Source organism: Carcharodon carcharias, chromosome 3 (genome assembly GCF_017639515.1).
Source record: "Carcharodon carcharias isolate sCarCar2 chromosome 3, sCarCar2.pri, whole genome shotgun sequence".
Taxonomy (NCBI): Eukaryota; Metazoa; Chordata; class Chondrichthyes; order Lamniformes; family Lamnidae; genus Carcharodon; species Carcharodon carcharias.
Genome location: NC_054469.1, coordinates 8,085,278 through 8,112,920, shown reverse-complemented (window position 1 = coordinate 8,112,920; position 27,643 = coordinate 8,085,278). Strand labels below are relative to the sequence as shown.

Sequence of the window (27,643 nt, the reverse complement as noted above, 5' to 3'; positions counted from 1 at the left end):
GGAGCTGAATATTACTTAAATGGAGAAAGACTGCAGAAAGCTGCAGCACAGAGGGATTTGGGAATCCTTGTTCTTGAATCCCAAAAAACTAACGTACAAGTTCAACAGGTAAGAGGGAAGGCAAATGGAATGTTGGCCTTTATTTCAATGGGAATGGAGTATAAAAATAGAGAATAAAAGCAAAAAACTGTGGATGCTGGAAATCCAAAATAAAAATACTTGGAAAAACTCAGCAGGTCTGGCAGCATTGCAGAGAGGAACAATTAACGTTCCGAGTCCTCATAACCCTTCAACAGATCTAAGTAAAAATAGAAGAGAGGTGAAATATAAGCTGGTTGGGGGTGGGGTGGGTGGTGCGACAAGTAGAGCTGGATAGAGGGCCAGTGATAGGTGGAGATAACCAAAAGATGTCACAGACAAAAGGACAACGAGGTGTTGAAGGTGGTGATATTATCTAAGGATAAGGGTAGAAAGCAGGACAAGCAAGGTACAGATAGTCCTAGTGGGGGTGGGGTGGTGGGGGGGGGGGGGAAGGAATTGAAATAGGCTAAAAGGTAGAGATAAAACAATGGTTGGAAATACATTTAAAGATAATGGAAATAGGTGGGAAAAGAAAAATCTATATAAATTATTGGGGAATAAAAGAGGTGGGGGGGGGTCGGAAAGGGGGTGGGGATGGAGGAGAGAGTTCATGATCTAAAATTGTTGAACTCAATATTCAGTCCGGAAGGCTGTAAAGTGCCTAGTTGGAAGATGAGGTGTTGTTCCTCCAGTTTGCGTTGAGCTTCACTGGAACAATGCAGCAAACCAAGGACGGACATGTGGGCATGAGGGCAGGGTGGAGTGTTGAAATGGCAAGCGACAGGGAGGTCTGGGTCACGTTTGCAGACAGATCGAAGGTGTTCTGCAAAGCAGCCACCCAGTCTGCGTTTGGTTTCTCCAATGTAGAGGAAACCGCATTGGGAGCAGTGAATGCAGTAGACTAAATTGAGGGAAATGCAAGTGAAATGCTGCTTTACTTGAAAGGAGTGTTTGGGCCCTTGGACGGTGAGGAGAGGGGAAGGGGCAGGTGTTACACCTTCTGTGGTTGCATGGGAAGCTGCTGTGGGAGAGGGTTGAGTTGTAGTGGGTGATGAATAGGGAAGTCTTGCTAAAACTATACAACGCACTATTAGATCACACCTAGAATACTGTGAACAGTTTTGGTCGCCTTATCTAAGGAAAGATATACTGGCATTGGAGGCAGTCCAGAGAATGTTCACTAAGTTGATCCTGGGTATGGAGGGATTTTCTTATGAGGAGAGGTTGAGTAGGTTGGGCCTGTACTCATTGGAGTTTAGAAGAATGAGAGGCGACCTTATTGAAACATATAAAATTCTTAGGGGGCTTGACAGGGTAGATGCTGAGAGGTTGTTTCTCCTTGTGGAAGAGTCTAGGACCAGAGGGCATAATCTCAGAGTAATGGGTCACCCATTTAAAATGGAGATGAGGAATTTCTTCTGAGAGTAGTCAATCTGTGGAATTCTTTACCGTAGAGGGCTGTAGAGGCTGGGTCGTTAAATATATTCAAGGCTGAGATAGACAGATTTTTAATCAGTAAGGGAATCAAGGGTTATGGGGAAAAGGCAGATAAGTGGAGTTGAGGATTCAGATCAGCCATGATCTCACTGAATGGCAGAGCAGACTCGATGGGCCGAATGGCCCACTTCTGCTCCTATGTCTTATGGTCTATAGTCCAAACTCTTTCACCTTTTGCAGTTTACTACTGAATATGCTTCTACAAACTAGCTTTTTTTTTAAAAACAATCTGTATCCTCTAGTACTGACACTCCTGCCAGTGGAAACAATTTCTCATTTACTCTTATCAAAATCATGAAGGGTTTTCAACACCTCCTCTTGCAGCTTCAACGAGGAAATCCAGCTTCTCTTATCTCTCCACTTAACTGAGTAGGTGGTAAAGCACTTTAGAGTATCAAGGCTATTGAAGGCATTATATAGGTGCTAGTCTTTTTCTACCTAACGTGCACAGGATTTTATGTTTTTCAGACTTTATCAGTTACTCAATTGATTTGTGCATTTAACATTTGCACCAAATAACTTTCACACAAATAGCAGGCAACAACCATCTCCAAACGAGAGGAGATTTAACTCTTTTGAAGTCAACCAATTAAACTAAATTAACAAAATGACGGATAAAATAAACATGGCCCCTGAATTAGGGAACTGCAAAATCAAAGACAAAATTCAAAGGAAACTTACAAGCATCAAACCAAAACGTGAATAAGGGGGTCGATAAAACACCCCAAACGTGCCTACTGAGCATGGAAGGTCTTGACAGAGCTGGCAGACACCACATGCTCCCTCTCCAGGGACCCGGCCGCGAATGTAACCACGGATGAGGGGCAGACAGTCAGGTTGGATGATCGCCCGCTGCCTGGACCTGTTAAAGGCTAACTTGGCCAGGCCCAAGAGCAGGTTCACGAGGAGGTCTTCCTCCCTCCCAGCCCCCCTCCTCACTGGGTGGAGAGGGGATTTAACCATCTCCCCTTGACATTCAATGGAATTACCATGATTAAATCCCTCAGTATCAACATCCTGGGGATTACCGTTGACAAGAAGCCGATCTGGACTAGCTATTTAATGTGGCTACAAGAGCAGGTCAGAGACTGTTGATGCTGTGGCTCCCCAAAGCCCATCATTCACAGACAAATCAGGAATGTGATAGAATACTCTCCAGTTGCGTGGGTGAGTGCAGCTCCAACAAATCTTGTGTCTATAATCCTTCAATCTGCAGTGAGATACTGCACATGATCGGAAAAAGCTTTTTCAACACAGCTGGAACTAGATCCAGTTCAACCCTGGCAACTTGACAGTGAACCTACAGCACCAATGACAGAAACGTTGCACATTATTGGAGGGGGTTGGGTGGGGAAGAGCGGATGTTGTTGACTGTGGCATTTCGAGGTCAGTAATTAACAGCAGGAGCTCAAACTGCTTGCCAGGTCCCGAATACAAATCTGGTACTGTAATTCAGGATAATTTGTGAGACAGCTCATCACTATCTTCTCAAGGGCAATTAGGAATGGGCAATAAATGCTGACCTTGCCATAAAGGCCAAAAGCCAAAATGAATTTATAAAAGCACCTTTTACATCAAACAGTCCCAAATTGCTTCACATGTGGCTCGGTGTCATACTTTAACAATACCCATAAGGATATATTAGGTCAAATGACCAAAAACTCAGTTTTAAAAAGCATTTTAAAGGAGGAAAGTGAGGGAGAGAGTCAGAGAGCTGTTGGGAGGAAATTCCAGAGCTTGGGGCACAGGCAACTGAAGGCACGGAGACCAGTGGTGGAGCAATTAAAATGGGGGATGCTCAAAACCAGAGTAAGATGAGCGCAGATATCCTGAAGGTTTGTGGGGCTGGAGGAGATTACAGAGAAAGGGAGACACACAGTCAGAGGGATTTGAATACGTAGATGAGAATTTTAAAATGAAGGTATTACTTGACCTGGAGCCTTAAGTCTTTGCCAGATAGTTTCATGGTTCAATGCAGCACCTTGAGTTACAATCAATTCATCAAAAGCACCTTCATGAACTTGTTTAAAATGATTGTTTTATTAAAAACCACGCTTATTACAAGTGCTGCCTGAAGAATACCCATTTCCTAGCCTGGCCAGACCTTGTGTTGGCCTTGGTTTCCCTTTTTAATCCATGATCTCTTTTAATTTGTTTAATTTCCATGATTAAAGTACAGTTTCAAATAACTCCCTAAAGACATGGCACAAGAAGCATGAAATCATTACAGTATCAGGCATCTACATACATAAAACTGTATAACAAACATGAGACATCACCGACCTCTTCAATGCAGCAGCTGTAACTCAATGAAATCAGCGAAGGGCTTCAGCAAGTGGAAAGTGCTGGATAAACGTCTGATTCCAGGTTACAGCTGAGCAGTATAAAAGATGGGAACGAAGGAGAAACAGACACACCCCAGTCAAAGCTCAGCTATTTCTCTGAAGGAGAGACTGGGACACACCAGTTAAGGCACATGGATATAGATTTTATTCTTCTTGGATAAGGTGGTAAAAGTTCCTTTCCCTTATTGAGGGCTGTTGACTGTGAAATCACGACCTAATATACTGTTTGGTAAACAATTTTTGGAAATTTGTTCCTTAAAAGCAAAAGGCAGTCATCTTGATTGAGAGGGCTTTAAGAAAGCCGGTGAAGGGAGGTGGTTAGAGTCCATGATTAGTATTCAACAGTAATTAACTTTCATCCAACAGAGCTTAGTGACTCAACTATTGAGTCAAATCAGCTTGCATAATATACAGTGTATTAAACAAGGCACTTCTAATTATACGGTCAGGCAGGTTATAGTAGCTCAGGAGTTCCAAATTATTCCTAACACAGAGAAAAGGGAAGGGTGGGGCATGGAGGGAGGGAATGAGGTTGTTAAGAACTCTAGTCCAATAAAATGCACCAGATGTAAGCAATAAGTCCTCTTGTTGGGAGTTATACAGCCCACCTTTTGCTCAGCCCAATGTCAGATGGAGGCAGTGCATTTACTAGAAAAAAGATCTCTGCCCAGCTATATATTCAAATGTCAAAAATTAGCACAGGCACCTCAAAGTGGACAGTATGATCCTCGTCTGGAACCTCTTCCACCTGACACCCTCTCCCTGCCCCACCCTCACCAGCTGAATGCAGACTGGACACCAGGACACACAAAGGAAAGTCAAGGTTCACTGAAGCAGGAGATGGCAGATGTAGAAATAGTGCTTCCCACCACTTCTTTATCCCAATTAATCTGCCTGTTTTGTTTCCAGGGGCAGAATGCCAGCAACAAATAAGGGTACAAAAGAGACAGGGGCACTGCATAAAATGAAAACACGGCAGCCCAATTGTGGGGAGGGTGTTGTACAGAAAGGATAGGAGTCTTACTCTCAGGATCATGGATGGTCTATAGTAGATTTGATAGTTCTCACAACTTTCTCCTTGGAAAACACAATTTAGACCCATTTAACAGGAACAGAAGGTTACAATATTTGAGAGTCCAAGTTAGTGTGTCCCTGATGCTGCCACCTATTAAATGCGCACTAGACCTGTCTGGTGTAGAGCTGAAAGCTCGCTGGCTTCACTTGTGACTTGTATTCAGCATTGGTGACCATACAGATCCAAAACAGGAACTAGCTACCCTTATACAGATCCCATTAGTAAAGGCGTCTGTCACAATTATCTGCCCACCGCAACCCCCTCCTCCTGACCCCATCCCCACAACTCGCTCCCCATTTTTAATAAATGAGCCCCTCTTCTCCACACTCACTTGATATTTAACATTTAGACAGATGATTACTGACCCACTTGGGGAACACATTAGAGACTGAAAGTTGGACTTATCTGTCTGAAGATAATACTCCAAAGATTGCATTGCTGATGCAGTTTTCTTAACTTGCAGTAAAAAAAACAGGAAACAGATTTACAAGAAGTTACAAAATCAGTCAGGCACTTAGTGAAAAACAAGAAGCTGGGGAGGATTGTCTCTCCTTCAGTCTGGTTTTAGCCCCCTTAAGGCACAAACGCATTTAAAAGAATTGGGTTTTCTAATGACCCACCTTCTCCAACACTTAAGAATATTGTAAGATGGTGAAACTTACATCCGCTGTATGTACACACATGGTGGGTGACTGGAAATGGATAATTGGAGCGTAGCTCTTACAGGGGATTATACAGAGCAGTGGAGTATTTTATAATTTGAAGTCCTCACCCATTCAACTTTTTATTTTTTTTAACCGTATTAACAAGACTACATGAAGAGCTGCCAGGCCAAGACTCCTTCCTGCGAGGCCATTCTGTAAAATCCCCCCCTCCCAACCCTGAGACAGATCATTCAGTGGCCTCACTGGTTATATTGGAGAGTTCAGCCTTGTCACAGGTGGGCAGACTGCACAAAAGCAGGGTACAAGGGTTGGAGACACTCACCTGGAGCAGGTGAGAACACGGGCACTACTGTGTGTCTTTTAAAAAAAAACATACACTTATAGAAATATAACTTGTTTCCACCCCCTCCCCACCCTTTACAAATTGGATGGACAAAAGTTTGCTATGAATAAAAGCTACTTCCTAACCTTCACATCAAATGCGTGTTCGATGGCAAAGGGATGTCCTTAAGTTGTATCATCATAATTAGAAATTACGGTTATTTTCTGAAGGCGAGATAAACTCTCTTCCCTCTGCCTCATGTCTTGACGTTTAAATATCCTCTCCTCCATACCTTGATGTTTAAGGTTTGGGAGCCTTGTCCACTGGGGAAGTGTATCTGAAAACTTCCTGGGTGGCAACTCCTTGGTGTAAATGGATTGCTGGTGACCTGGCTCAGGTAAAGTTTGTTCATTCAGCTCTCGCACAAGTTTTGAATCACTTCTGAATTCTGCACACAATTAATTCATTAATTCACCTGTAGGTTTATAATAATAGCCGTCCCTCAGAGAGCACCTGCTCTTGTTGACGACTTTGAATTAAATTCCTTTTTGCACTATTTAATGTTAACACACTACCCTTTTGTTTGGCACGAGGGGAAATGAAAGCTTCTCCACCACCAAGGGTAAAAAAAAAAAGCTTTGTATATCTAACCGCTGAATTTCAACTGGGACTGAACTGGTGTCGAGAGCCTCTGCTGGCCCAGCCTGCAGACTGATTCTCAGCATCAACGGCAAGCAGATGACACCAGGTTTATACAACTTCTTACCAAATACATTGTGTGGTTGTGCAAATGAGGTGTAAAGCAGCAAACTCTGTCACAAGGGGCTAAAACAAGATTGGCTTCAGAGAAAAATATTAATAAAAATATAAATGACTCCTCCCCCTCCACCCAATAAGCAGAGACATCACTAATACATCCCTGAAGCGTGTCTGTGGAACACATTTTATTCAGCTTTGCTCAGTGGGTTAAAATATGGCTGTTTCCCAATCAGGTTATGATCTTGTTGACCACCCTGCAAACCAGTTGAACTGGATGGAGATCCTCCAGCTAGACAGTCGTGTTGACAAGCCACTCTTTCCACCCAGGCTGCCCCGTCCGATAGTCCCTTCACCTGCACCGAGCCCTGTGTCAGCAGCAGTACAGACATCTCTGTGAACTGCATCTGCTCCCTGTATCGGCCCTTAAAGCTTTAACTCAAAGGGGACCAGCACTGTCCTTTGCAACATAGTTTACATCACCCCCGCCCAAACAAACGAGTAGTTTATCCATTCAGGGCAGTGGGGGATGTAAAGTTGGGGAGGCAAGGAAGGAACCTCACCCGCGTTAACTCAGTAGTCAGCAGACATTTTATTTTTGGATAAATGTTCTACACCCAATCACATGGGGCAGGTTATCCAGAGGGCTGACTTCAATCAAAAAGAAAATGGAGAAATTCTACATTGGGCTTATTAACTCTTGGGACCCCATTCCGGAACACAGCTATCTGAAATCTAACCTGTCACCAGGAATATTCCTTTCAGGACAGAGGGGCAAGCACACCAGCTTTCCAAAGGGACAGAAACCAAGAAATTCAAACTTTGTGAAGGTGAAAAAAAAATGTTTTTCTCCAAGGTCCTCTATACCCTCTCTCACTGGCTCAGCAACATGCACCATCTCTAGCCAAAGGAGTTCAATGTTAATACCTTCAGACATCTCATCAAACAAAACACCCAGCAGCAGCAGCTATGTGATTTAACAGTGAAAAACAACAGTCAACTCTGTGATTTAATCTCCTACTTCTGAACGAGGAGGATGGGGAAGGGAGAAGAGGGGAATTAAATATTACATTTGCCTTGTTTGAGGATCAAACACTGCAGACGGACAAAACCCCACCTTCCTCCGATGGACAGTTAACACTCGCACCTTTTATGGATGGCACAAGTCATGCCCCTCATACTTAGTGGCTGGCTTGCTGCGAGTTGAAATTCTACTCCATCCCGCAACCCCCTCCCCCAATCCTCCCTATCATCCACTCATCAGTTTCAGCCCTCTGGGCCCCATTTGCAATATTCAGTGACTGAGGTCCCATATTTCCCACTGCTCAGTGGGAGCTGAGTAAATGCACATGTGAGTGCACTGGCTGCAAATGGAATAATTAAAGGGATGGCGCGCTTGTGTTCCACAAACATTTCCTCCACCTCATCAAAACAAAAAGAAATAATTCCTCTCCAAGAAATTTCCAGCAATTATAAAAATAAACGAAGAAGGCATCATCGCAGTCCTTTGCTCATCTACTCAGTCCTGTGGTTGTTGTGAGTTTCCTGCAATCACTGAGGTCCCTCATAGTTCAGGATATAATAATCGTGCACATACATCAGCACTGCAATCGGCTGCCCAATGATCAGGGACAACCACACTGCTGCATTGCTGTAATTCCCACTCAGAAACTTCCCAACTAACCAAGCCAGTGGAACCTGGAAGTGAAAAAAAGGTAAAGTGACTCAATATCTTTTTAACGCCCCCTGTACTTCACCCTCCCTCTCTCTGCCGTCACTCTCGCGCCCCCTCCCCTCGCCCCAATAAACATAACCGAGGGACATTAGCTACAGAGAGCCAGCCTGAAAAAGGTACACAAATCTATGCACTAAGCTGGGTTTCAGATCATGTACCCCTTAACCAGATGGCTAAATTTGTCTCTCCAAATCAGTGGATCATGAATGAAGCCAAACATTTGTTAAGCTTAAAATCACCTCTTTAGAATGGTCACTTGAGGGCGTGTGGGAAAGAACCTGTAGTGGAGCTGGTCAGAGATTTATTTTTAAGCGGCTGCGATCACTGCAAGTTTATGCTGTTGCTAGTTTTTAAAACCATTCATGGCTGCAGCAGTTTTACTTCTGAGAGCATGGGGATGATACTGGGTCAGGAGAGGGAGGAAAATTCACTTCAGTCTGTCAGATGGCTTGTTTGCATCCTTCTCTCCTGTTCTTGTGCAATGACTGTGAAGTTCAGAGTTTCAGCTTCGTTACTACTTAAATAAGTCACCAATTACCAAGACAAGAGAATGCATCCCTTTGTTCTTCAGGGAATGTTACCAAATCGTGCTGACCTGCTCCCACACAATCCAAGGCCCAGTGCAGCCTCGCTATCTTGCCCAGCACCACAGGGAGGACTAGGAGTGGAACAGGATGGACTTCTGGTTTCTCCAAATCCATCTCCCACCACCGAAAACCCCAGGATCAAACAGTTGTGATACTGTTGGTTACTCACCTGAGCCATCATCCCCATGAACGCCCACAGACGGAACATCTTCAGAGGGATACTGACCAAGTACTGGGGAAATAAGACAGCCATTTAGGGTTCGAGGTAGAGAGACAGTTGAAACACTACCTGGAAATAATAACACTGAAGTAGAGATGCAACTTGTTACATGTCAGCCATGGCTCAGTTGGTGGCATTCTCACCCAAGTCAGAAGATTGTGGGTTCAAGCACTACTCCAGAACGTGAGCGTGTAATCCATGCTGACCTCCCAATGCCTTATGTGGGAGTACTGCCACATTTCAGGTTCCTTTCCTTAGATGAGACATGAAACCGAGGCAGTGTCTACCCTCTTAAATGGATGTAAAGACTCCCATGACACAATTTTGAAGAGTTAGGGGATTTAGAACCATAGAAAAGTTACAGCACAGGAAGAGGCCATTCAGCCAATTGTGTCTGCACCGGCCAATCAAGAGAAAATAAAGTGTCCTGGATAATATTTATCCCTCAACCAACATCACAAACAGATTACAGAAGCAAAAATACTGCAGAGACCAGAAATCTGAAATAAAAACAGAAAATACTGTTAACACTCAGCAGGTCAGTTAACTCTTGTTTTTTTCATTCGTTCATGGGATGTGGGTGTCACTGGCTAGTCCAGCATCTATTGCCCATCCCTAATTGCCCTTGTTCAGAGGGTATTTGAGAGTCAACCCCACTGCTATGGGTCTGGAGTCACATGTAGGTCAGACCAGGTAAGGACAGCAGATTTCCTTCCCTAAGGGGCATTAGTGAACCAGATGGGTTTTTACGACAATCGACAATGGTTTCATGGTCATCATTTAGACTTTTAATTCCAGATTTTTACTGAATTTAAATTCCGCCATCTACTATCCTCAGAGCATTACCCTGGGTCTCTGGATTACCAGTCTAGTGACAATACCACAACACCACCTCCTTCCGCCTGTTTCTCTCTCCAAAGATACTGCCCGAGCATTTTCTGCTACTTCTGTTCTTAACGCAAACTGGTCAACTCTATTAATTTGGTGTTTGTCGGAGGTTGCTGTATGAACATACAAACAAGGAGCAGGAGTAGGCCATTCAGCCCCTCAAACCTGTTCCACCATTTCATAAGATCATGGCTGATCTGATAGTAACCTCAAATCTGCATCCTGCCTACCCCCAATAACCTATCACCCCCGTGCTTACCAAGAATCTACCCACTTCTCCCTTAAAAATATTCAAAGAATCTGCTTCCACCACCTTTTCAGGAAGAGAGCGCCAAAGGCTTACAACCCTCAGAAAAAATTTGGCCTCATTCATCTCTGTTTTAAATGGGCGATCCCTTATTTTTAAACAGTGACCTTTAGTTCTAGATTTTATCACAAGAGGAAACATCCCCTCCACATCCACCATCAGGATCTTATATGTTTCAATCAAGTCACCTCTTACTCTCCTAAACTCCAGCGGATACAAGCCCAGCCTGCCCAACCTTTCCCCATAAGACAGCCCACCCATTCCAGGTATTAGTCTAGTAAACCTTCTCTGAACTGCTTCCAATGCATTAACATCCTTCCTTAAATAAGGTGACCAATACTGTAAAGGTACTCCAGATGTGGTCTCACTAGTGCTCTGTATAACTGAACATAACATCCCTACTTTTGAGGTCTCGAGTCCGTTTGACTCTTCATACAGACTCGAAACGTTAACTGTGTTCCTCTCCACAGATGCTGTCAGACCTGCTGAGTTTTTCCAGCTATTTTTGTTTTTGTTTCAGATTTCCAGCATCCGCACTATTTTGCTTTTATCCGTACTTTTGAATTAAATTCCCATCGCAATAATGATAATATTCTATTAGCTTTCCTCATTACTTGCTGTACTTGCACACTGGCTGTTTGCGATTCATGCACTAGGACACCCAGGTCCCTCTGCATCTCAGAGCTCTGACCATTTAGATAATATGCTTCTTTTATTCTTCCTGCCAAAATAGACAATTTCACTTTTTCCCACATTATACTCCATTTGCCAGATCTTCGCTCACTCACTTAACCTATCTATATCTTTTTGCAGCCTCACATCCTCTTCACAACTTACTTTCCTACTTATCTTTGTGTCATCAGCAAATTTGGCAACCATCCCAACTATCCCTTCATCCAAGTCATCGATATAAATTGTAAACAGTTGAGGTCCCAGCACTGATCCCTGTGGCCAACCTGAAAAAGACCCATTTATACCTTCTCTCTGCTTCCTGTTAGCCAGCCACTCTTCTATCCATGCCAATATGTTACCCCCTATACCATGAGCTTTTATTTTCTGCAATAACCTTTGATGGGGCACTTTATCAAATGCCTTCTGGAAATCTAAGTGCAGTACATCCACCAGCTCCCCTTTATCCACAGCACCTGTTACTTCCTCAAAGAACTCCAATAAGTTGGATAAACACAATCTTCCTTTCACAAAACCATGTTTTGCCTGATGACCTTGAGCTTATCCAAGTGCCCTGCTATAACTTCTTTAATAATAGCTTCTAATATTTTCCCTATGACAGACGTTAAGCTAACTGGCCTGTAGTTTCCCTCTTTCTGTCTCCCTCCCTTTTTGAATAAAGGAGTTACATTCGCTATCTTCCAATCTAATGGGACCTTCCCCGAATCCATGGAGTTTTGGAAAATTAAAACCAATGCATCAACTCTCTTACTAGCCACTTCTTTTAAGACCCTAGGATGAAGTCCATCAGGATCCAGAGACTTGTCAGCCCACAGCTCCAGCAATTTACTCAGTGCCACTTCTCTGGTGACTGTAATTTTCCTGACTTCCTCCCCCACTTCCATTTCCTGGTTTATAGCTGCTTCTGGGCTGTTACTTGTATCCTCTGTAGTGAAAACTGATGCAAAATTGGTTGTCATGTTCTCCAACAGTGCATCTGACTATATTTCAAAACGTACTTCTCTGGTTGTAAAAGTACTTTGCCATGTCCTGATGGTGTTTTGATGGAAGGACTCTACCTGAAACATGAAGCCCTCTCTCCTGTTTCCACTGCTAATGCACATGATGCCATTTTCAGCAATGTACTTTGGTTGAGATTTCCAGCACTTGGAGTTCATCTGTTTATCTTGATAATCTCCCAAAGAGATAAGTCTTCTCCCCTCACGTGTTGTGAAAGTGTATTAATAACTACACCACATGGACTGCAGCCGTTTAAGCTCATCACCACCTTCCCAAGGTCAAATAGGGATGGGCAACAAATGCTGGTCTCACCTCTGACGCTCACATCCCATGAAAGGATTAATAAAAAAATGCAGTAACAGCAGCAAGGTTGCATTGGCAGACGATGCAGAGGGTTGAGTGCACAATAACTGGCCACTGAAGTGAAGGCAGGAGCTACAAGTGATATTGATGTGAAGGCTGGGGGAGGGGGCAGGCAGTCAGCAGGGGAAATGGAAGCAAAGCTGACAAACACCATTAATAATCTCCGCACAAAAGGAAACTCAAACACCCCACATGCTGACCTCATGAAAGAAAGCTGATGTGAAGAAAACAGCCGTCTGGGCCATTCTCTTGTTCACTCCTCTCTTCAACATGGGCTTATAGAAGTGTCTGCACACAAAACAGAAAGATATTTAACAGACTGACTGCATCAACAATCTTCCCCAAACAACACAGAAACCCACGACCTGTCCTCCCTGACCCACCCCCCCCCCACCCCCGTCCTCCCTGACCCACACCCCTCCCCCCGTCCTCCCTGACCCACACCCCTCACCCCCCCGTCCTCCCTGACCCACACCCCTCACCCCCCCGTCCTCACTGACCCACCACCCCCCCCACCCCCCCGTCCTCCCTGACCCACCCCCCCCCCCCACCCCCGTCCTCCCTGACCCACACCCCTCCCCCCGTCCTCCCTGACCCACACCCCTCACCCCCCCCACCGTCCTCACTGACCCACACCCCTCACCCCCCCGTCCTCACTGACCCACCACCCCCCCCACCCCCCCGTCCTCCCTGACCCACCCCCCCCCCCCCCCCCCCGTCCTCCCTGACCCACACCCCCCACCCCCCCGTCCTCCCTGACCCACCCCCCCCACCCCCGTCCTCCCTGACCCACACACCCCACCCCCCCGTCCTCCCTGACCCACACCCCTCCCCCCGTCCTCCCTGACCCACACCCCTCCCCCCCGTCCTCCCTGACCCACACCCCTCACCCGCCCCGTCCTCCCTGACCCACACCCCCCACCCCCCCGTCCTCACTGACCCACACCCCTTACCCCCCCCGTCCTCACTGACCCACACCCCTCACCCACCCCCGTCCTCCCTGACCCACACCCCCCACCCCCCCGTCCTCCCTGACCCACCCCCCCCCCACCCCCGTCCTCCCTGACCCACACCCCTCACCCCCCCCGTCCTCCCTGACCCACACCCCTCACCCCCCCCACCGTCCTCACTGACCCACACCCCTCACCCCCCGTCCTCCCTGACCCACACCCCTCACCCCCCCCGTCCTCCCTGACCCACACCCCTCACCCCCCCCACCGTCCTCACTGACCCACACCCCTCACCCCCCGTCCTCCCTGACCCACACCCCTCCCCCCCCCCCGTCCTCCCTGACCCACACCCCTCACCCCCCCCACCGTCCTCCCTGACCCACACCCCTCACCCCCCCCACCGTCCTCCCTGACCCACACCCCTCACCCCCCCCGTCCTCCCTGACCCACACCCCTCACCCCCCCCACCGTCCTCCCTGACCCACACCCCTCAACCCCCCGTCCTCACTGATCCACACCCCTCACCCCCCCCCCTGTCCTCAGTGACCCACACCTGTCAGATACCCCCCCCCGCCCACCATCCTCACTGACCCACACCTGTCAGATACCAGCCCCCCTGCCCACCATCCTCACTGACCCACACCTGTCAGATACTCAACCCCTGCCCACCATCCTCACTGACCCACACCTGTCAGATACCAGCCACCCCGCCCACCATCCTCCCTCACCCACACTGGACGACCAAATCCCCCCGAGTTCAAGATTTTTCACCTTCAAGTCCCTCTGCGGCTTTGCCCCAAACCATCGCTCAAATCTAATAAGAACATTTTTTTAAAAGATCATCTAGGTTGAGAATGTGTTTGGGTAACTGGCGGAGAAGGTGGGGGGTCCTCCAGTATATTTACTGGTTGCTAAGGATGTGTTTAAGTATAAAATATATCTGTAACAATACTGCTACTGAGTAATCTTAAGAATATCCATGTTTTCACTTTGTATTAACCCAAGAGACCATTATGTCTTGCAAGTGCAGATAACATTAGGAAAGTGGGGGTGGTATGAAAAGAGAGACTCTTTAAAGAGATAGTGGGAAGTATAACATATTAAATCAACAGAATAGCAGAAATAAAATAGAAAGGACAACAAGGAGAGGCAGCTACATTCCCATGGGAACATAGACTAGGCATCTTAATTAAAATGAGAGAAGAGGAGGCGGAAGACTGGTTTCCTGATAAAGGACAGGAGCCTTTACCTGGAATCATCAGCCTGTCAAGGACACTACATGTCTATAGTATAAAAGATGCCTCTTTCTATTGCCACTTCACTGACAACAGTTTCAGGAGCAGAGAAACAACCGATGTGAGGAATTATTAGCTTGAATCCTGAGGAACAGGAGGCTGGTGTACATGTTATCCCCATAATTGGACAATAAGGTGATGCCAGTGTCAATCATCAGTCTAGCAAAATTTTGCGGTTTTTTTGTATTATAGGAAGGTGTATAAAAAGCAGGTCCAAACAGTCAGAACGTATAGAAGGCTTCGAGAGACACAGAGCCAGCCAAGGGTTTGGATAGGGGGGTTGCAGGCACTTGTTACCACAACTTTAACTCAAGGCATAAAAGGGGTAATATAAGTCTCAATTATGTAAAGACTGCTCATATTCTGTAATCTATCAAGTCTTGCATGTATGGAGCGTAAACAGCTGCATGGATTGTTGGGCCGAATGGCCTGTTTCTGTGCTGTAAACTCTTTTTGGCCAGCCCACCTAATCTCTCCTCTTTTGTCAGTGTTCCTGTTCCTTATACCTCTGCCAATCATCTTGGGACTCTCTCTTTCACCAATGTTAAGGACACTACTGACACGTATATTATTATCAGATCAGAAACTGTTGGCACAGAAAGGCTTTCTACACGTTTGACTCATATCACTGAGGCCAGAGAAACTTGGAGTGTAGAAAGAAGCTACTGGGTGCAGTAACTGTTAGAAACCTATAAAATTCTATTAGGACTAGACAGAGTAAATGCAGGAAGGATGTTCCCGATAGTGGGGGAAGTCCAGAACCAGGGGTCACAGTCTGAGGATACGGGGTAGACCATTTAGGACTGAGAGGAGGAGAAATGTCTTCACCCAGAGAGTGGTGAGCCTGTGGAATTCGTTACCACAGAAAGTAGTTGAGGCCAAAACATTGTATGTTTTCAAGAAGGAGTTAGATATAGCTCTTGGGGCGAAAGGGATCAAAGGGTATGGGGAGAAAGCGGGAGCAGGCTATTGAGTTGGACGATCAGCCATGATCATAATGAATGGTGGAGCAGGCTCGAAGGGCCGAATGGCCTCCTCCTGCTCCTAGTTTCTATGTAACTGTCCTCACCTGCTACACCACTTGTGCACGGGAATGTTCCAGTTCTTCCAAAAGTATGTCACAGTCTCTGAATTCCTAGGGCAAAAACAGATTGTTAGACATTTACTTCAGCATTGACAACCCTGCCACTATCTTCCCAGGATACACCGCGCCATCCATTTCTCCTCTCCCTCTAACCTTGGTCAAGAGAAATTGGCCAAAGCAATTAAAAAAAAAAATAACATGGGTTCTATCCACCACTCAGCAGGTAGGTGAGGTGCTGAGCTACAGAGAGCAGGACAATTCCTTTTCTGTATTCAGCAAACTTATAAATGAAGAGGAAAAGCAATGCAACACTATAAATCAGCTTCAGCATCCCTCCTGGATGGGGACCGTTTTGGGTGGGGTGCATGGGGAGGAGAACAGTGGGGTAGTGGGGTGTAAGAGGCTACAGCCACAACAATCACTGCTGAGAGATCTGGAGAAGTTTAGCAAAGTAACTTGGCTCTGCTGACATGGGACAGCATTTAGCCAAAGATACCTAAGCCTTCATAAAGCTGCGGCTCAGTGACTTTGGAAATTGTCACTCGTCACCAAGGGTGAAATCCCAACATCCCCATGGTGGCTAATTTAACATCCAGAATGTGCCAACAATGACTACTTGTGATGAAGACAAAAGTGTCAACATATATCCTGGTGTAATGATGAAAATACAGGAAAAAAGACGACTGGAATTTGAACCTCTCAGCTTCAACAGACAATGACACTGGAGGGATTGGACTAGGAAGAGAGTTAGAGAGATCAACAGTTGAAGGGGACTGATCAATTGGAGTTCAATTTCGATATGTGTACTCCGGACAGTAGGTCTCTCAGAAACCTTATGGGTGACTAACCTGAGTGTACTGTTGATAATGAAATCAAACATCCCAACCGAAATGTTGGGAGAAAGATCCTCCAGGATGGATACAGAGTGCAATATCTCATAACTCCAGAGCCCAGTTCTTACCACCAGTCCCTGTAGAACTCGCGATCTCCAAACTTCATCAGTTCAGCTAAAACGTTCATGGAGGAATGGAAGAACCAATAGAAGAAGATCAGCCAGATCAGGTGGTTGGGAACCTGCAAAAGGCAAAGAATGGAGAGTTCAGTTCAAGGCTTTTTTGTCGCATTTCTATTCTCTTCAAGGTCATGGACAGCCACTTGGGTGAAGACATAAAGACATGCAGTGAAACCACAAGCCTGTTATCAACATCTACACAAGACCAGTTCTCTGTGACCGTGCTGCATCAGAGGTGTTCATCCACCGTTTAATAAACTTCAAGCGCACACAAATTAAATAAAAGTTTTATTATTCAGGAGCAGAGTGCCCAACTCCAATGCAGTTTTGGAGAGTGAGAGTTGCTCACTTGAATACAGACCATATAGCCCTAGAGGTTAAACATCACCACCGCCACGCAGCTCAAACAAGCTCAAACACGGGGATTGAGATTGCTGGGTACTGCAATAGGAGCAAGGACAAGCAGCACTAGAGTGATGGGACAAGGGTCGCAGCCACAATACTCCACTGATGAGACCCATACAATTCTACACACAGTGGAAAGCTATTAGTGCAATTCTGCACTTCACATCTTGTTTTCCTTACGTTGAACCCCCACTAACCACCCCGCCCCCCCCAACCCCCCACCTCACCACCAGGGGTGCTGCAAGAACAATAAAATCATTTTGTTTCAAACCAGTTCTCTTCTGCAAACAGCTACTTTGAAGGTAAATTAGTACTAGCGCAGTGGAAAGCATCCAAGGAAGAGGTAAAGAGGATTCAGAACAAATATAATTCCACCAAGGAAAACGGTGGGACTCGCAAATCTAGACCCCACTGGATGTGAACATACAGTGTGAAAAGGCAAAAAAAAAGTTTATGACAGATGCTAGGAGCTCAATACTGCAGAAAGTCTGGAGAGGTTTAGTAAATGTAATGCTGAAAAGTTAAAAAGAAATCAAAAGCAGAGAGGGCATGAAAAATCCTCAAGGAAATCCCAAGGTGGGATTTGTTTTATTAACACAAAGAACAAGGGGATAACTAAGGAAACAGAATGGCCAATTAGAGACCAAAAATGTACCTTGTGTGTGGAGGCAGAAGTCGTGGGAACGGTCCTTAATGAATACTTTGTATTTGTTTCCATCAATGAGAGGGATGAAGCAGACGTTGTAGTTATGGAGGCAGAGTGCGGAATATTGGATGAGAGATAAACATTGTGAGGGAGGAAATACTAAGGGGCTTAGAATCTTTGAAAGTGAATAAACCAGCACCCTGGACGAAATGCATCCCAGGCCTCCAAGGGTCATAACAGAAGAAATAGCTGAGACTCTAACCATTGTTTTCCAATCCTCTGCAGTTATAGACGTGCTGCTGGAGGACTGCAAACGTTGTACTATTGTTAGAAAGGGATAGACGGAGTAATTACAGACCAGTCAGCCTAACCTGGGCGGTGGGAAAGGCATTGGAAACAATTCTGAGACACAGTATAAACCTTCATTTAGAGAGACATGGATTAATCAATTGTTAGCATAGATTTGTTAAGAGAAGGGTATGTCTGACTAATTTGATTGTATTTTTTGAGGAATAACAAGGAAGGCCGGTGAGGGCAGCACGTTTGAAGTAGTCGATGTGGATTTTAGCAAGGCTTTTGATAAAATCTCACATGGCACATTGATTAGTAAATTAAATGCTTCTGATCAGTGACTAGGGGCATAAATTTATGGTGACTAGTAGAAGGATTAGAGGTGAGACGAGGAAAAGGTTTTTCACCCAGAGGGTTGTGGGGGTCTGGAACTCACTGCCTGAAAGGGGAGTAGAGGCTGAAACCCTCAACTCATATAAAAGGTGCCTGGATATGCACCTCCTGTGCTGTAACCTGCAGGGCTACAGACTGAATGCTGGAAAGTGGGATTAGACTGGGTGGCTTGTTTTTTGGCCAGGGCAGACACGATGGGCCAAGTGACCTCTTTCTGTGCCGCAAACTTTCTATTGTTCTATGGGATCCAAGGAAAGTGGCAAATTTGACTCAGTGGCAGGAAGTAAAGGGAAACAGCTGATGGGTGTTTTGGTGCCTAGAAGGCTGTTTCCAGTGAAGTTCCATGGGGCTCAGTGCTGGGGAACTTGCTGTTTGTGGTATATATAAAACAATGATTTGGACTTAACTGTAGGGTGCTTGATTAAGAAGTTTGCAAATACAAAAGTTGGTGAGGAAAAGAATCTGTAGACTGCAGGAAGATATCAATGGACTGCTCAGATGGGCAGAAAAGTGGCAAATGGAATTCAATCTAAAGAAGTGTGAGGTGATGCATTTGGGGAGGTCAAACAAGGCAAAAAAGGATACAAAATAAATGGGAGGATATTGAGAGGTGCAGAGGAACAAGAAGGGAGGCTGAGCGAGTGGGCAAAGTTCTGGCAAATGGAGTTTAATGTTGGAAAATGTGAAGTTGTTCACTTTGGCAGGAAGGAAAAAAAGGGGAGTATTACTTAAATGGAGAACGGCTGCATAATTCTGAGGTGCAGAGGGATCTAGGTATGAGCCATAAAAAGTTAGTACGTAGATATGGCAAGTAATTAAGGTGGCTAATGGAATGCTACCCTTTATTATGATAGGAATTGAACATAAAAGTAAGGATGTTATGCTTCAATTAGACAGGGCACTGGTGAGACCGCACCTTGAATACTGTGTGCAGTTTTGGTCTCCTTATTTAAGGAAGGATGTAAATGCGTTGGAGGCGGTTCAGAGGAGGTTTACTAGATTGATACCTGGAATGAGTGGGTTGTCTTATGAGGAAAGGTTGGACAGACTGGGCTTGTTTCCACTGGAGTTTAGAAGAGTGAGGGGTGATTTGATTGAAGTTTACAAGATCCTGAACGGCCTTGACAACGTGGATGTGGAAAGGGTGTTTCCTCTTGTGGGTGAGTCCAGAACTAGGGGGGCACTGTTTTAAAATAAGGGGTCACCCTTTTAGGACAGAGATGAGGAGAAATGTTTTCTCTCAGAGGATTGTGAGACTTTGGAACTCTGCCTTAGAAGGCGGGGTCACTGAATATTTTTAAGGCAGAGGTAGATTCTTGTTAGGCAAGGGGATCAAGCCTTATCAGGGGTAGATGGGAAAGTGGAATTTGAAACACAAGAAGATCAGCCATGGCCTTATTGAATGGCAGAGCAGGCTCAAGGGGCCGAATGGTCTACTCCTGTTCCTATTTCTTATGTTTCTTATGGGTTGAATGGCCACCTTCTGTGCCATGAATCTTTCTGTTTCTAAGTTCAGAATCAAAATCCTATTCTTGCAGCAGGAGCAAGAGATTTACACAATGGCTAACTTGTGTTGCAATCAATGTCGATCATTGGGCGCCCAAAAGGAGGGAGTGTTCCGTTCACCAACACTAACCAAACCTCACCTTGCAACTAGATATTAAACTGTTGACAGAACATCACAGGGAGCAGTTGAGGTTAATAACATCCTTGCATTTAGGGGAAGCTGGATAAATACATGAGGGAAATAGGAAGAGGTAATTCTGATATGACTCAATGAATTAGAGTGGAGAGCCCTCAGAGATCATGGGAATTGGTATTGTCCGGCTAATGGGTTTTCCGGGCAGAGACCCAGGGCTACAATTCCCGACGTGCAAGGAAGTTCGAGCACAAGCACAGGGTGGAAAAGGGGAACAGGCTGTGCACGTGCAAGGACAACCTCCTCGGATAGGGTGCAGAAACAACAACCACAGAACTGGAGTACGGCACAAAAACAAGCCCACATGAGCAGTCGGAGAGGAGAGTTGGCTCCATGCAGCTGAAGTGCTCATTAGTTCTGTTCTGCTGAGGGGGCTGAGGCTCAGAGATACCCCGGGTGCTGTTAGCTCTGTGCTAAGAGTTGGAACTCGGGGAAGTGCAGGATCTGTATTCGCTCTGTGTGGTTGGGGCTCAGGGAAGCCTTGGAGCAATTTTGGCAGCAGCTTGGCTGAGGAGCTGGGACTGTGCTTGTGTTTAGACGCTGGAGTGTAGCTTGGCCGACACATGGGGAGACAGTCTCGGTAGTCGGTCAGCTCAGCTGCAAAAGAGACCAAGGCGGCTGGACCTGGGAGTGGGTTTGAGAGAGATTTGGAATAGTGTGCCATGTGGGTGAAGATTGTACCGCAATGTCATAGCAATAAGTTGTCAAATTAAAAAAGAATAATTAATAAAAATGAGAGAGTGAGAGCCTGGGAGTGTGCGTGCCAGACTAACCCCCTTCTCAGGGTGTTTACTCACTCAACCTCACCCACCATGAGTGGGTATGTGTTTATGTGCTGCTGTGGGGCGGTGAGAGTAAGTGAGGAACCTGAGACTGGCAGTAAGACAGACACACAATCACACCCCTCTCCCCACCCCACCCCCCACCCTCCTCCCCTGCCCTTTCTCTCGCCCTCCTCCCCCGCCCTTTCTCTCGCTCTCCTCCCCCCCGCCCTTTCTCTCGCCCTCCTCCTCCCCCCTGCCCTTTCTCTCGCCTTCCTCCTCCCCCTGCCCTTTCTCTCGCTCTCCTCTCCACCGCCCTTTCTCTCGCTCTCCTCTCCCCCGCCCTTTCTCTCGCCTTCCTCTTCCTCCTCCCCCTGCCCTTTCTCTCGCCCTCCTCCCCCCCGCCCTTTCTCTCGCCCTCCTCCCCCACCCTTTCTCTCGCACTCCTCCCCCCCCGCCCTTTCTCTCGCTCTCCTCTCCCCTGCCCTTTCTCTCTCCTTCCTCCCCCTGCCCTTTCTCTCGCTCTCCTCTCCCCCGCCCTCCTCCCCCCCGCCCTTTCTCTCGCCCTCCTACCCCCCGCCCTTTCTCTCGCTCTCCTCTCCCCCGCCCTTTCTCTCGCTCTCCTCTCCCCCGCCCTTTCTCTCGCTCTCCTCTCCCCCGCCCTTTCTCTCGCTCTCCTCTCCCCCGCCCTTTCTCTCGACCTCCTCCTCCCCCTGCCCTTTCTCTCGCTCTCCTCTCCCCCGCCCTTTCTCTCGCTCTCCTCTCCCCCGCCCTTTCTCTCGCTCTCCTCCCCCCCGCCCTTTCTCTCGACCTCCTCCTCCCCCTGCCCTTTCTCTCGCCTTCCTCCCCCTGCCCTTTCTCTCGCCCTCCTCCCTCGCCCTTTCTCTCGCTCTCCTCCCCCCCGCCCTTTCTCTCGCTCTCCTCCCCCCCGCCCTTTCTCTCGCCCTCCTCCCCCACCCTTTCTCTCACCCTCCTCCCCCGCCCTTCCTCTCGCCCTCCTCCCCCGCCCTTTCTCTCGCTCTCCTCCCCCCCCGCCCTTTCTCTCGCCCTCCTACCCCGCCCTTTCTCTCGCCCTCCTACCCTGCCCTTTCTCTCGCTCTCCTCCCCCGCCCTTTCTCTCACCATGTGGGTGAGGATTGTACCCATGGAACTCAGGTGGAATTGAGCTGGGAATCAGACTAGCTCTTTGAAGGAGAGGAGCTGAAATTCCTTTTGAGGAAAAAATGAGTTTTTAAAGAATTTTTATGACTCAGTGACGATTGATGTCTGAGTGGGTTGCTGAGAAATTCAGGGAATCTGCTTTAGTCTCTACCATTTAATGTGCAGTTTGTGGTGTTTGACCACAGTTTGCCTGTTCATTCATGTTTACCTCATGATAATTCTGTATGTTAGCCTATCAGATAAGAGTATTGAATGTTTGCTTTGTTAACTGTTGTGTAGTAAAATTTCTTGTTTAAAACTGTGGGGTCTTGTGCCTTTATTCTCTTAGTAAGTAATCGGGATTTCTAATTTTGTCTACTTTAAAACAAAAAGTGGCTGGTCCTAACAAACTGGAGGGTCTCGTTTGGGACCATAACAAAATTTGGGGAGGTGGTGGCGTAGTGGCATTGTCACTGGACTGGTAATCCAGGGTAACGCTCTGGAGATGGTGGAGCTTGAATTCAATTAAAAAAAAATCGTCTTAAAAGTCTAAGGACAAGCATAAAAAACCCCACGGTCAATTTTCAGGAAAACGCATCTGGTTCCAAGAAGTTACTAGAGATCCTCAAAGAGTGTGGACAAATGTGTATACATGTGGTTTCTTTTTAAAGGAGGGGAATAAGGGTCAATTTATCGAATGAGAAATATATATTGATAACAAAAACAGAATTACCTGGAAAAACTCAGCAGGTCTGGCAGCATCGGCGGAGAAGAAAAGAGTTGACGTTTCGAGTCCTCATGACCCTTCGACAGAACTTGAGTGAGTCCAAGAAAGAGTTAAAATATAAGCTGGTTTAAGGTGTGTGGGGTGGGGGGGAGAGAGAGAGAGAGAGAGAAGTGGAGGGGGGTGGTGTGGTTGTCGGGACAAACAAGCAGTGATAGAAGCAGATCATCAAAAGATGTCACAAACAACAGAACAAAAGAACACATAGGTGTTAAAGTTGGTGATATTATCTAAACGAATGTGCTAATTAAGAATGGATGGTAGGGCACTAGTGGGGGTGGGGGGAGCATAAAAGATTTAAAAATATTTAAAAATAATGGAAATAGGTGGGAAAAGAAAAATCTATATAATTTATTGGAAAAAAACAAAAGGAAGGGGGAAACAGAAAGGGGGTGGGGATGGAGGAGGGAGCTCAGGACCTAAAGTTGTTGAATTCAATATTCAGTCGGGAAGGCTGTAAAGTGCCTAGTCGGAAGATGAGGTGTTGCTCCTCCAGTTTGCGTTGGGCTTCACTGGAACAATGCAGCAAGCCAAGGACAGACATTTGGGTAAGAGAGCAAGGTGGAGTGTTAAAATGGCAAGCGACAGGGAGGTTTGGGTCATTCTTGCGACAGACCGCAGGTGTTCTGCAAGGCGGTCGCCCAGTTTACGTTTGGTCTCTCCAATGTAGAGGAGACCACATTGGGAGCAATGAATGCAGTAGACTAAGTTGGGGGAAATGCAAGTGAACTTTGCTTCACTTGAAAGGAGTGTTTGGGCCCTTGGACGGTGAGGAGAGAGGAAGTGAAGGGGCAGGTGTTGCATCTTTTGCGTGGGCATAGGGTGGTGCCATAGGAGGGGGTTGAGGAGTAGGGGGTGATGGGAGGAGTGGACCAGGGTGTCCCGGAGGGAACGATCCCTACGGAATGCCGATAGGGGGGGTGAAGGGAAGATGTGTTGGTGGTGGCATCATGCTGGAGTTGGCGGAAATGGCGGAGGATGATCCTTTGAATGCGGAGGCTGGTGGGGTGATAAGTGAGGACAAGGGGGACCCTATCATGTTTCTGGGAGGGAGGAGAAGGCGTGAGGGCGGATGCGCGGGAGATGGGCCGGACACGGTTGAGGGCCCTGTCAACGACCGTGGGTGGAAAACCTCGGTTAAGGAAGAAGGAGGACATGTCAGAGGAACTGTTTTTGAAGGTAGCATCATCGGAACAGATGCGACGGAGGCGAAGGAACTGAGAGAATGGGATGGAGTCCTTACAGGAAGCGGGGTGTGAGGAGCTGTAGTCGAGGTAGCTGTGGGAGCCGGAACGCAAGCTCCAATAACTCATCGACACCAACACCCATCTAGGACCCTCCACCCCTGCCTGTCCCTCCGTCCCCACCCCATCTTCCAATCCCAGCCCCAGCCGTGTATTCACTATACCCCCTGACCTTCCCCTCTCTGATGCTGAACGTTCAGTGCTCAGCAAAGGACTTAGTTTCATACTCTTACACCCTCACCTCAATCAATTTCGGGCTCGGCATGATGCTGAACTGTTCTTCCACCGTCTTCGTCTCCAGGCTCACTTCTTTGGGCAGGAGTCCTCTCCCAGTTCAACGGATCCTTTTACCCATCTCCAATATTCTCCCTCCACCTGGACCCCTCCCTCTGGATTCTTACCTTCTCTTGATCTTTTCATTGAGAACTGTCAGCGCGACATTAGTCGTCTCAATTTCTCTGCTCCTCTCACCCATTCTAATCTCTCTCTCTCTGAACTTACTGCACTCCATTCTCTCAGGTCCAACCCAGACATTATCATCAAACCTGCTGACAAGGGTGGTGCTGTTGTTGTCTGGCGCACTGACCTCTACCTCGCGGAGGCTGAGCGTCAACTCGCAGACACTTCCTCCTACCTCTCCCTGGACCATGACTCCACCACTGAACATCAAGCCATTGTTTCCAGGACTGTCACTGACCTCATCTCCTCTGGAGATCTTCCTCCCACAGCTTCCAACCTGATAGTCGCCCAACCTCGGACGGCCCGCATCTACCTCCTACCCAAAATCCACAAACAGAACTGTCCTGGTAGACCGTTCGTGTCAGCTTGCTCCTGCCCCACAGAACTCATTTCTTGTTATCTTGACTCCCTTCTCTCTCCCCTTGTCCAGTCCCTTCCCACCTACATCCGTGATTCCTATGACACCTTACGTCACATCAACAATTTCCAGTTCCCTGGCCCCAACCGCTTCCTCTTCACCATGAACGTCCAATCCCTCTACACCTCCATCCCCCACCAGGATGGTCTGAGGGCCCTTAGCTTCTTCCTCGAAAAGAGGCCCGAACAATCCCCATCCACCACTACTCTCCTCCGTCTGGCTGAACTTGTTCTCACACTGAACAATTTCTCCTTCAACTTCTCTCACTTCCTCCAAATAAAAGTTGTGGCTATGGGTACCCGCATGGGCCCCAGCTATGCCCGTCTCTTTATGGGATATGTGGAACATTCTTTGTTCCAGTCCTACTCCAGCCCCCTTCCACAACTCTTTCTCCGGTACATCGATGATTGCTTCGGTGCTGCTTCATGCTCTCGTCGGGACTTGGAAAAATTTATTAATTTTGCTTCCAATCTCCACCCCTCCATCATTTTCACGTGGTCGATTTCTGACACTTCCCTTCCTTCCTTGACCTCTCTGTTTCAATCTCTGGTGACAGACTGTCCACCAATATCCATTACAAACCCACCGACTCCCACAGCTACCTCGACTACAGCTCCTCACACCCCGCTTCCTGTAAGGACTCCATCCCATGCTCTCAGTTCCTTCGCCTCCGTCGCATCTGTTCCGATGATGCTACCTTCAAAAACAGTTCCTCTGACATGTCCTCCTTCTTCCTTAACTGAGGTTTTCCACCCACGGTCGTTGACAGGGCCCTCAACCGTGTCCAGCCCATCTCCTGCGCATCCGCCCTCACGCCTTCTCCTCCCTCCCAGAAACATGATAGGGTCCCCCTTGTCCTCAATTATCACCCCACCCCCTTCGCATTCAAAGGATCATCCTCCGCCATTTCCGCCAACTCCAGCATGATGCCGCCACCAAACACATCTTCCCTTCACCACCCCCTGTCGGCATTCCGTAGGGATCGTTCACTCCGGGACACCCTGGTCCACTCCTCCCATCACCCCTTACTCCTCAACCCCCTCCTATGGCACCACCCTATGCCCACGCAAAAGATGCAACACCTGCCCCTTAACTTCCTCTCTCCTCACCGTCCAAGGGCCCAAACACTCCTTTCAAGTGAAGCAACATTTCACTTGCATTTCCCCCAACTTAGTCTACTGCATTCATTGCTCCCAATGTGGTTTCCTCTACATTGGAGAGACCAAACGTAAACTGGGCGACCGCTTTGCAGAACACCTGCGGTCTGTCCGCAAGAATGACCCAAACCTCCCTGTCACTTGCCATTTTAACACTCCACCCTGCTCTCTTGCCCACATGTCTGTCCTTGGCTTGCTGTATTGTTCCAGTGAAGCCCAACGCAAACTGGAGGAACAACACCTCATCTTCCGACTAGGCACTTTACAGCCTTCTGGACTGAATATTGAATTCAACAACTTTAGGTCTTGAGCTCCCTCCTCCATCCCCACCCCCTTTCTGTTTCCCCCTTCCTTTTGTTTTTTTTCAATAAATTATATAGATTTTTCTTTTCCCACCTATTTCCATTATTTTTAAATATTTTTAAATCTTTTATGCTCCCCCCACCCCCACTAGAGCTATACCTTGAGTGCCCTACCATCCATTCTTAATTAGCACATTCGTTTAGATAATATCACCAACTTTAACACCTATGTGTTCTTTTGTTCTGTTGTTTGTGACATCTTTTGATGATCTGCTTCTATCACTGCTTGTTTGTCCCGACAACCACACCCCCCCTCCACCTCTCTCTCTCTCTCTCTCTCCCCCCCACCCCACACACCTTAAACCAGCTTATATTTTAACTCTTTCTTGGACTCACTCAAGTTCTGTCAAAGGGTCATGAGGACTCGAAACGTCAACTCTTTTCTTCTCCGCCGATGCTGCCAGACCTGCTGAGTTTTTCCAGGTAATTCTGTTTTTGTTTTGGATTTCCAGCATCCGCAGTTTTTTTGTTTTTATTTCTGTCTGAAGGAGTTGGTCTTGGTTTTGGTCTTCGTTTCTAAACAACTATTGGAGCTTAACAGAATGCGCTGCCTGGAAGTATGGTGGAGGCAGGTTCAATCGAGGCGTTCAAGAGGGCATTGGATGATTATTTGAATAGAAACAATGTGCAGGGGTACGGGGAAAAGGCAGGGCAATGACACCAGGTCATAATGCTCATAATGAGAGCTGGTGCAGACATGATGGGCTGACTGGCCTCCCTTGCCGTTAAAATTCTGTGATTCACTAATGTCCTTTGGGGAAGGAAACCTGCTGTCTTTGCCTGGCCTGGCCTACAAGTGACTCCAGACCCACAGTACTGTGGTTGACTGTTAAATGCCCTCTGAAATGGCCCAGCAAGCCACTCAATTCAAGGGCAATTAGGGATGGGCAATAAATGCTGCTCAGGCCAGCAATGTCCACATCCCTTGAATTAATTTTATTTAAAAATCGTAACAAGATCTATTGGGCTACTTCTTTGCTTAACTTCTATGTAATGTAATGTAATGAATCACT

General features: G+C 47.0%; 1 protein-coding gene across 2 annotated transcripts in view; it reads right to left on the bottom strand.

The window, feature by feature from the left end:
* Positions 1 to 3,599: 3,599 nt before the first annotated feature.
* Positions 3,600 to 27,643, bottom strand: part of LOC121276218 (diacylglycerol O-acyltransferase 1-like) — a 128,133-nt gene continuing 104,089 nt past the window's right edge. For both annotated transcript variants that reach the window (XM_041184389.1, XM_041184390.1), the window contains 5 exons: positions 16,821 to 16,933; positions 15,845 to 15,910; positions 12,731 to 12,818; positions 9,233 to 9,295; positions 3,600 to 8,439 (listed from right to left, as the gene is read on the bottom strand). In XM_041184389.1, the coding sequence (XP_041040323.1) occupies positions 8,293 to 8,439; positions 9,233 to 9,295; positions 12,731 to 12,818; positions 15,845 to 15,910; positions 16,821 to 16,933 (477 nt within the window). In that variant the 3' untranslated portion in view covers positions 3,600 to 8,292. The remainder of the gene's footprint in view (positions 8,440 to 9,232; positions 9,296 to 12,730; positions 12,819 to 15,844; positions 15,911 to 16,820; positions 16,934 to 27,643) is intronic.